Consider the following 10,211-nt stretch of genomic DNA (forward strand, 5'->3'; position numbering starts at 1 on the left):
TCACTTTGGCGCTACTTCCATCAGGGCATGGACCCCCTCCCTCGACCTCCTTTGCTCCACGTGCGCCTTCATCAGGCCAGTGTTCTAGTCCAGCCACCGGGGCTCGGTGGGTACCGAGTAGGTGCGTACACCTGGTGCAGCGCGCTTGCCTGGCGTGCGGCGGGCCGCGCGCTCCCCACAGCGGTCCGCAACGTGGCCGCAGAGGCCTGGAGCCGCGGACGCAAGCCTGACCCTACTCTCAGCAGACGGCACGCAGGCCGCGGGGCAGGGGGCGTGTCATCGCCGGGGCGTGGCCGTGTGTGGGTGTGTCCGGGGGCGTGGCGTCCAGGGGGCGGAGCAGGAAGGGGCGGCGGCCGGACCGGGCTTCCGCGTCGCTATCCTTAAAGCACCTGCTCGTCGTCCTCCCGTACAAAGGCGCCGCCTGCTGACCCCCGGGACGCGGCCCCATGGAGACGCCGCCGGCAGCGGCTGGCGTTTGGCGGGGTGAGTGGGCCGTGGGGTCCGGGCGGAAGGGGCTGGGGGCCCCTCGGCGGGGTCAGAGCCGAGCGGAGGAACCCGGAGGAGGCCGCTGCTCCCCGCCTCGCCGGTCCTCACGACGCCCCCCCCCCCCCCGCAGGCTTAACTCAAGTTTGGGGAGCTCTGGGAAAGGGGCGCCGAGAGCTCGCAGTCTCGATCCGAGACGGGCTCGCGTCACGGGCTCCCGGCAGCCAACCGGAGTCTCGCAGTAACTTTTCTACCCGGTTGGTCACCCCGGAAACTTGCCCTCCCCCTCTCCTGTCCTGGAGTCCGGCCACAGGCCCTGGGCCTGGGCTCTGGGTGTGGGGTGAACGGAGGTGATGGCTTCCATGGGGAACTCCCCTCCCGCCGTCCCCAGCCACCCCCCCGGCCCCACCCCCCCTCAGCGCACTAACAACCCCAAGTTTCCATCTGAGAGCCCCGCCCCTGCCTTCTGGGTCCCCTGGGTTGACGTGGGTGGAGTTTGGCCAAGTTCAAATGCTTATGTCACCAGTGAACTGCAGGATGACCCTGAGTAAGTTCTAAATGCTTGTGCCTCAGTTTCCCCCTTCTATAATGAAGATGATCATCCCCAGCTGAGGATGGCTTGAGCTGACACGTGTAGATGGCTTCCAGTAGTCGGTGTGGCAGGCACCGGTAGGAGAAAATGAAAGTGATGGTCCTGGTTCAACTCTGTGATTTTCTCACAGGAGCCGCGGTGGGTGCCTTTCTGCAATCCGAGATATGAATGGCCCCTGTGACACAGACAGGCCCATCCTGGAAGCCGACCCCATCATGAGTTTGTGGAGTCCTGAGGACAGCCACAGCTGTCAGGGAACCCCCAAACCGGCCCAGGAACCTACCACTGAAGAGGCCTTGGCTTCAGAGCTGCAAATGAAGTTGGACTTCTTCCGGAAGCTGGGCTATTCATCCTCTGAGATCCACGGAGTCCTACAGAAACTGGGGGCCCATGCAGACACTAACACTGTGCTAGGGGAGCTGGTGAAACATGGCTCGGCTTCGGAGCGGGAGCACCAGGCCCCGCCAGACCCTGGCCCTCAGCTCCCTCTGGTGCCCCGGGGTGGGGGCACCCCTAAGGCTCCCACCCTGGAGCCTGTACTCCCAGAAGAGGACAAAGAAGGCAGCCACCTGAGGCCTGTGGTCATCGATGGAAGCAATGTGGCCATGAGGTACGTGCCACCTCAGCAGAGGATATGTGGCATGGAGTGGTCGTGGTGTGTGTGCCTCTGCCACCATGGTAGCGGGGCATGCAGGAAGGAGGTCGATCTCCCCCCATGGACTGCTAGTGAGGGGAGAGGGGAGTCATCCATGCAGTCCTACTGCATGTCAGGTGGCTCCCTTCAAACAAAGGACTTCTTTGGGTTTTCTAGCAATGGCCTAGGATTGAAAACCCAGGGGCTCAAACCCTTGTCCAGGGCCACACTACTGCTGAGCAGTAGAGCAAGGATTCAAATCTAGATCCTTCTGTCCTCAGAGCTGGCTTTTTGCTGTGTGATCTCCAATGGAGCCACTCTCGCAAGCCTCCATTCCTCACTTGTGACAGGATACCAGATGGTGCCAGGGATTAGCCTGTGGGCGCCAGCTCTCTGTAGGAGCCAATCACATAATGAGCCTCATTTTCTCATCTGAAAGACAGAACCAAACCACCCTCAGGTGATCCTCATGGGGAGTGACTGCACCGGACCTGGAGGGTCCCAAGTGTCTGGTATACAGTAGTTGGTGGTTGTTATTCAGCGGCAGGGTCCTCTGAGGCTACCATGGGAAGTAGGCCCTGGCTTCCCAAGGTGGGTTGTGGGCAGGTAGCTGATGCTCTGGCTGAAGGTGAATGCACGCTGATCCAGATGGACTGCCTGGACTAGACTGGCCTCTAGGGACTCCCCGGCCCAGTACTTGCTTCCCCACCCCCCCCCCGCCCCCGCCATGCATATCGCACAGGGAATAGGATGAGGTGGAGGCAAAGGGTGAGGAGAGGCTGCCATTGACCTTAAGGAACCCTGACTTCTCCCTTCCATCTAAGCCCCACCCTCCGGCCCTCCTTTCTCCCAGTTCCCTGCGCTGTGGCTGATGAGTCAAGTCTGGGTGGATCACCTAGAAGGAAAAGTTCCTGTTTGGCATGAACTCCGGGAGACCCCAGACACAGGAGCAAAGAGTGGGGAGGAATTCTTTCTCTGCTGGCCTGAGGAATCAGGTGGGCCGCTGGAGGCTGGCATGACATCTTCTCTCTGGCACTTGGCCACGCCTACTCCCGGCCCAGCAAGGGCAAATGAGCTGCTGAGCTGGTGCTGGCCCAGCTCAGCAGGCATGCAAGTGAGCCCTCTCCCACCCCCACCCCCAGCTCTGGGCTAAAAGAGTCTGTGACTTCTAGGCACTGGCCAGTGTGCCCTGGGGTAGCCGTGTGCTGCGTGTATATATATCCTGGCAGGAGGAGGAGAGGTCTGGGGGCAGGAGAGGAGGGCCAGTGGTGGAAGGGTCCAGGGAAGCTGAGGTGGGACTGAGGGAGCCTTTGCCTGTCTGACTGACTGCTGGGGGTTTCTAGGCTGGGGCAGAGGCAAGAGGGGAATTCCAACCTCGTACTTCCTGTCTCAGCTGCCGCTAGTTCCTGCCCTACTGTCCCCCCTCCCCCAGTACAGGCAGGCTAGCCCTTACCATATGCAAATCGTGGGGAAATTCACCTCTCTGTTTCCTTCTAAGGGAATTTTTCTCCACTAGTCCAGCCCAGCCTAGGCAAATCTTTTCACCTGGGGAGCCTGGCCCAGCCCTGCCCTCTATCCTGGGTTGGGGGTCACAAAGCTGGAGTATCCCACATAAATACATCTCGTTGGCTGGGCCGGGCTGCCGGGCCCCTGACCTTCGGCAAGCTGGACTCTGGGTGTGGGAACCTAGCTTGTTTGGTCCTGGGCCAGCCAAGTTCTTGAGTCACGGTGAACTGGATGGAAGTCTAGAGGTGTTCAGGCCTGGGTGTTGTGGTTCTGCCAAGAGTAGGGCTCTGCCTACCTGCTGAAGGAACATTCCAGATGCCAGGGCTCCTGAGAGCAGACTCATTCCCAGCCAATGTTTTCAGTGTCCAGAGGCAGCACATACCCTGGTTACCCTGGCATGCCTCATTCCAGGCTTGGCAGCACATGTAGAGGCGGGTGGTGGGTGTGATCAGCGTAGCTGCCACCTGGGGAGACAGCAGAGGGCCCAGAGAAGGGGACAGTACGATGGGGAAGCATTGGGCATTGCAAAGACACAGACCAAGGACCTGACCCATCCTGGCAGGTTAAGAGAAGAGCTGCTCAAGCTATGGAGCCTCCAGTGGGCTCCGGGGGTGGGGGTGGGGGGACAGGAGTTTTCAGTGTACATCATTTCTGTTCCCAGCCTGCTCCTCCCTCTTCATCTACTTTTTGTCTCCCAAAGAAGTTTTGTGGGAGCACACACCTATATTATTAGCACTTTGGAGGCAGGAGCATTGTGAGTTCAGAGCCAGCCTAGGCTACATAGAAAGTTCCAGCCAACTTGAGTCAGACCCTGTCTCAACACTTCTGGTCTTCTGTTAGAGGCAGGAAGGTAATCCAGTGGCACCCATCCTGGGTTCAGTTCAGGCCTCATCATTAGTCAGGAGGATGAAGTGATGCCTCTGGCCTCCAGTGGGAGTCAGTCCTGCTCATAATTGTGGGAGCATCAGCAGAGTAATTATGAACACTGGCTCTGCTCCTGCATCTCTGCTCCGTGATTGCTGTGTGACTTTAGTGACTAAGTGGCCCTCTCTGGGCCAGCTTCCTCCTCTGAAATAAGGGAGGGAAAAGCCCATGACAGTACTCATGGGCTTGCTGATGATTCAGTGCTGAGACTCAGACCAGCAGGCCAGCAGCTTTTGGTAAATGTTAGCTTACAAGCAGCTGAGCGATAGGAGGGCACCAGGCAGGAATGATGGCTGCCCGTGGGACTGGACTGCATCTCCCCCTACAATTTACATTAGACCCTGGAGCCCAGCTGCCCCCCTGGGAGCCTCGGTGCCATCTGCTGCCCCACTTCCCACTCTACCTTCTCAGGGCTGCAGCTATGCCCCCCCTACCCCCACCAGCCACCCACAGGATGTGGTCTGCCGTGGACTTGCCTCTTTTGCGTAACATTTATTCTGTCTTCTTTACCAAACACAAGAGTCTGAGTTGCTCATGAAGGGGCCAGTGAAAGTCAGAGGTCTGGGCAGGGAGCCCCCAACCCCAGACCTTTCCTCCCCTGACAGGAAATCCATTTTTCTGGACTGGCCTTGGCATCAAATCAGCTTGAAAGCTGTTCACCAACATGGCCTAAGGAAGCTACAAGTCCATTGGGCCCATTTTTCTGATGGAAAAACCGAGTCAGGGCAACTCCTTCAAGGCTGTCTTCCCAGTAGTCCAGCCACGATTACTGAGGTCGGGTCCACAGACCCAGGCCAGCGGGAAGCCCTGGCCCTAGCTCTCCTGGCCAGCTAGTGCATTCGCCAGCACTGCCTGGCCATCTTCCTGCCCCAGCCCCCCCCAGGCGGTGAGGGGAGGCAGGGAATTGGCCTCTTGGGAGGAAAAGCTTTGCCTTTCACTTTCACACGGTGTGTCTAGAGCCGCACTGTTACTTCCTGTCCTGAGTGTGGAAGGTAGGCCGAGGCCCTGCTGGAGCCCCAGCCTGTGGCATGGTACACAGACTGAACTCTAATCCTGAAAGCTCTAGTTTCCCTCTGGTGAGCCGCGCTGGTGCTTCCCCCACCCCCACCACAGCAGTGCTGTGTCACGATGTTGCCGTGGAGCCGTGGTTTTGGAGGGGGTGGGTGACTCAGTGGGCGTGCGCACATCTGTGCCCCCGTGATCCCGGCAGCGTGGGGCGGGGCAGGAACCCAGTACCTTTCCCTGTTGTAAGTGGCCCGACCTTCACCAAGCGTGGGTAGCCAAGGTTGCCAGATTCTTGGGTGGGTCCGTACTTGGAGGAGATGGAATCTTAGGGAAAGTCCCGGGCCGGCCATCCTGGCACTGTGGGAACGAGGCCTCAGGCCCTGCTGGCCAGGAGCCAGGGGCTGGAGCAAGAGCTGCCTTGTGTTCCTGCTCAGGCCCTGGTGACAGCGTGCTGGCTGGCTGCCTTTGGGAGCTGACCTGTCCCTCCCCTCCCTCCCAGCCACGGGAACAAGGAGATCTTCTCCTGCCGGGGCATCCTGCTGGCTGTGAACTGGTTTCTAGAGCGGGGCCACACCGACATCACAGTGTTCGTGCCATCCTGGAGGAAGGAGCAGCCCCGGCCCGACGTGCCCATCACAGGTAGGCAAGCTGCCCCGGGGCCCTGCTTTCCCCCCACCCCCCAGACCCAAGCCAGGAGCAGCCATTCTTGTCCCAGTTTTTAACTCTCCTCAGAAATCACCCTTGTCAGCCAAATGCTGGCGGCTCCTCTGTGTAATCCGTAGCTACCCAGGAGGCTGAGATCAGAGGATGGCAGTTCATGGTCAGCCTCGGCAGAAAAGTCTGTGAGACTCCATCTCCAGTTAACTAGCAGAAAGCAAGGCTGGAGGCATGGCTCTCAAGCAGTAGAGCAAGCAAGCTGAGCAAAACTTCGAAACACTGAATTAAAGCCCTAGAAGCAGAAAAAAAGGGGGGGGGCAAGAAATAGGAATCGCCTAATGCCACCTCTGCCTCCAGTCCTAGGCACTTCCCACATCTCTCCTCCAATGTCCCCAATGGCAGAGGAGCAGTGCAGCTTAATACTCGAGGCTGTGGGCACTGGACTAGGGCAGCCAGGGTTGACATTGTGGCTGGCTCTCTGCCCCAGACAAGGACTTTGGTTAGGTTCCCCTCCCCCAGGGGCCTCTTGCCCCTCCTGTGCAAAATGGGGGTGAGGTGGAGGTTGGGTGACAGCCTTCTTCACAAGGCTGTATGTGTTAGTCTAGGAGTACTTAGGAGAGTCTTAGGCATAGTACATTCGGGCTGCTTCTTTGCTCTTGCAAGACCCCCAACTTTGGAGAGGAACTTTTCCTCTAGAGGTCTGGACTGGAGATCTAGGGGGCAGGGTGATGGGGCTGTGGGCTCCAGGAAGAGCTGCCCTTTCCAAACAGCCTTGTCCTCCTTATATAAGGGGCAAGGTGCTTCTCCATGAACCCCTACAAGACAGGCTGCTGACCAGCCAAAGCCAAGACCACCTCTGCCTCCCAACAGCCCTGCCACCCAAAGCAGGGGAAGTAGCCCTGTATACAGTTCCCAATCTGCAGGCAGGGAGCAGCTTCTGGCAGTGAACTTGGCACAACTGGCTTTCTGCTGTACATTGGGCTGTTCACAGCCCCTGGCCACCAGGAGACTGGACGGTGCCATGGGCTGGGCTCTGGGTCCCTACTGGGCCCTGACCTGTGCCATTTCATGCCCTCAGACCAGCACATCCTTCGGGAGCTGGAGAAGAAGAAGATCCTGGTGTTCACCCCGTCTCGGCGGGTGGGCGGCAAGAGGGTGGTGTGCTACGACGACCGCTTCATCGTGAAGCTGGCCTTCGAGTCTGACGGCGTTGTGGTCTCCAACGACACCTACCGCGACCTCCAGAACGAGCGGCAGGAGTGGAAGCGCTTCATAGAGGAGCGGCTGCTCATGTACTCCTTCGTCAACGACAAGTACGCTCCCGAGCCCTGGGCTCCCCAGGGTCTGGGCACCAGGCACCTCGGGGAGGAAGGTGGATGGGCCCAGTGCAGGCTGGGTGAGGCTCTTGGGCTGGGGATAGGCTGGAGTCTATTCTCCAGCTGCTCATGCAGATTCCGCCCCCCCCCCCCCCCCACCAGCAGATACAGCTAGGATGTGGCCTCCTGACCACCTGGGGTTGCCCTAAAAGTCCCTGGGCTGTGACCCTCTAGAGGGGGATCCCCTTTTCCCTTGGCTAACCCCAAGAGCTTGGATGTCAGGACAGGGGCACCCACGTTAGGGCCACCCTCCTAGTCTTCTCAGTGAGGCGACCCACCTAGCCCTGCCCTCCACAGATGGAAGTTCCCTTAGGAGTCTGGCTTTCTCCCCCTCTGTAGGTTCATGCCCCCTGATGACCCCTTGGGCAGGCATGGGCCCAGCCTGGACAACTTCTTGCGTAAAAAGCCACTGCCTTCTGAGCACAGGAAGCAGCCCTGCCCCTACGGTAAGACCAGCTCTGCCTTCCTCACCCCTGCCCCTCTGCTCACCAGAGCCTGCCTTTCTCCCAGCTGCTCCCTCCCCTTGGGCCCCAGCTCACCGTGTCTCCCCTCCTCCGGCAGGAAGGAAGTGCACCTATGGGATCAAGTGCCGATTCTTCCACCCTGAGCGGCCAAGCCGACCCCAGCGCTCCGTGGCCGACGAGCTCCGGGCCAATGCCCTCCTCTCACCTCCCCGGACCCCCAGCAAGGACAAAAGTAGCCAGCGGCCTTCACCCACCCCAAAGTCCACATCTGTGCCCCCAGACAGCGAGCAGAACAGCCTGGATGGGAAGAAGCTGGGGGTCCAGGCATCCCCAAGGCTCCACCATGATGGGCTGACACCAGCTTTCGCCCCGGCAGGCAGGAGCCTCCCCCTTAGTAGTGGCAGCAGCTTTGGGCCCCTAGACTGGCCCCCCCAGACCCTGGACTCGCTCCCATACACGTCCCAGGACCCCCTAGATTCTGGCATTGGCTCCTTGGAGAGTCAGATGTCAGAACTGTGGGGGGTGCGAGGAAGTGCTGGAGAGCCAGCCCCTGCTCGAGGCCCTTACTCTGGCTACCGCCCCTATGGGTCCGAACACCCTGCCGCCCCTGCCTTCCCTGCTTTTGGCCACTTCAGTGTCCCCGCTGACTATGCGCCTCCCCCACCCGCCTTTGCACCCCGAGAGTACTGGTCTGAGCCGTACCCACTGCCCCCGCCAACCCCGGGCCTTCAGAAGCCCCAGGTGCCCAGCCCAGGGGCTGGCAGCATCCCCTGGAGCAGGGTGGGCAGCCTGGCCAAGGAGCGGGCTGGTGTGTACACCAAGCTGTGCGGCGTCTTTCCCCCACACCTGGTGGAGGCCGCGATGGCGCGCTTCCCACAGCTCCTGGACCCCCAGCAGCTGGCTGCCAAGATCCTCTCCTACAAGTCCCAGCACCTCAGTGAGTGAGCCGGCATGTGGCCCGCAGCCCACAGGGGGCAGAGGGAGGATTAGAGGAGGGAAAGGAACCCCAAACCAAAGATCCTGTAGGATTGTTTCTGGCCCCCGTGGCCCCTTGGGGCTCTGGGTCAGAAGCGATCACCCTGTTGATACACATTGTATCTATGTCATTTAGGCCCTCGATCTGGGGCTGAGGCCCAAACCCTCTTTTCTCAGTGGGTGAGGAGGAAGGCCTTGGGGAACAGAGGCCCCTGCCCTGCCCCACCTCACCCCCTGGGATGCCGGTGTGGCCGGCTAGTTGGGCACTGTGTGCCTTCCCTCCAGGAACCCTCCTCAAAGCCAATGCAGCCTCCCGCCTGCTCTCACAGGCCATGAGGCTTCATGTTAGTAAGCAAGATGCTCCTTAATAACCCACCTCTGCCTCGTCCGTTCACCCAGCCCATCACCCCTGCCAGGGTCCAGAGCCCTCTGTCCCTTTCTCTCTTGCCTTTCCCCAAAGATGGGGGACACCATGTATGCTGTGTACAGATGTAAGTTTGAAATATTTTAAGTGAAAAGTCCTTACCTCTTATAAGGCAGCAATAAAGAATGTCAACCATTTTAAAAGGTTATCTTTGTTGGGGGGTGGGGGGGTGGGGAGGCAGGCCACTCCCAGCCTGCCTGTCCCAGGAGTTCTCCATGCCATTCTGTCCTCTGGAAAGATTTCCAGGAGTGCTGTCCCTTGTGGCCGAGGCCTCTTTCCTAAGGCTTTGGGCTGGCCTTGGACACAAAGCAGGGGGCCAGGGGCAGGGCTACAGGGGAGGGAGGTGGGAAGCAAAGTTGAAGTACAAAGGGTAGCAGCACTGGGGGAGAGGATAGAGCTTTTGCTGTAGTCTGTGCTGACCAGAGTGAGGATGAGAATGATTTGGCAGATACAATGGCTTGTGACGGAACCCTAGGGTGCTCCTCTGGCACCTCCCAGATACCAGATACCGTGTCCTAGAACTTGCATCACAGAGCCGGGCGGGGAGGACTGGGTGGCAGCAGCTTGGAGAGGTGCTGCCAGGGGGCCCTCCTGCAGGTTGAGGGTCCTGGAACCAACTCAAGAAGAGGCTGTGCCATCGGTGAGGTCACCAGGGGCAAGGGGTCCCTCACTGGGCCTCATCTGTGAAATGGGGCAGTCACCTTACAGGGTTGTCATGAGGATTCCACAAGATAATACATGTTGGGTGTGTAAGCTGCCACCTGCCACATACAACTGCTCATTAAGAGGCTTTGGGCGTGACTCCTGTGGGCTGGCCTTGGCCACTGTGTCATGTTGTTCATCTGTCCCTGGAAAAAGAGAGGCTGGGCATTCTAACATCCCTCTCACCGCCCCTTTTACAGCCAAAAAAAGAGATTTGGAGGTTAAATAGTTGAAGTAAAAAGTTGGGCTAGGGCCTGGGAATATGGCCTAGTGATTACAGGGCTTGCCTCATATACATGATTTTTTTGATTTTTTTTTTTTTTGTAACTGCCTCAGCTGTACAGTCTCTGCAAGGATCAGCTTACTGTCGCCCCTGCATGCAAGACGGAGCTCCCAGCACAGGTGTAAGGCAGGGATCAGGGCCATGGAAACAGCTCTGGCAAGCAAAAGCTCAAAACCTCCCATAAGG

General features: G+C 59.1%; 1 protein-coding gene across 1 annotated transcript; it reads left to right on the plus strand.

The window, feature by feature from the left end:
• Positions 1–365: 365 nt before the first annotated feature.
• On the plus strand, positions 366–9,178 carry Zc3h12a (zinc finger CCCH-type containing 12A). The gene is made up of 6 exons (XM_048350919.1): positions 366–483; positions 1,206–1,685; positions 5,644–5,783; positions 6,880–7,114; positions 7,517–7,623; positions 7,739–9,178. Exons 2-6 carry the CDS (start codon positions 1,240–1,242, stop codon positions 8,584–8,586), a joined length of 1,776 nt encoding a protein of 591 aa, XP_048206876.1. The 5' UTR covers positions 366–483; positions 1,206–1,239; the 3' UTR covers positions 8,587–9,178.
• Positions 9,179–10,211: the final 1,033 nt, after the last annotated feature.

The sequence above is a fragment of the Perognathus longimembris genome, chromosome 7 (assembly GCF_023159225.1).
Source record: "Perognathus longimembris pacificus isolate PPM17 chromosome 7, ASM2315922v1, whole genome shotgun sequence".
NCBI lineage: Eukaryota > Metazoa > Chordata > Mammalia > Rodentia > Heteromyidae > Perognathus > Perognathus longimembris.

Bases quoted from the DNA above. Each gene is read 5' to 3' on its own strand.
- Zc3h12a (XM_048350919.1), top strand. From the start codon at position 1,240: ATGAATGGCCCCTGTGACACAGACAGGCCCATCCTGGAAGCCGACCCC. The intron at 1,686-5,643 runs GTACGTGCCACC...CCTCCCTCCCAG, and splicing joins GGAAGCAATGTGGCCATGAG to CCACGGGAACAAGGAGATCT. The intron at 7,115-7,516 runs GTACGCTCCCGA...CCCCCTCTGTAG, and splicing joins TACTCCTTCGTCAACGACAA to GTTCATGCCCCCTGATGACC.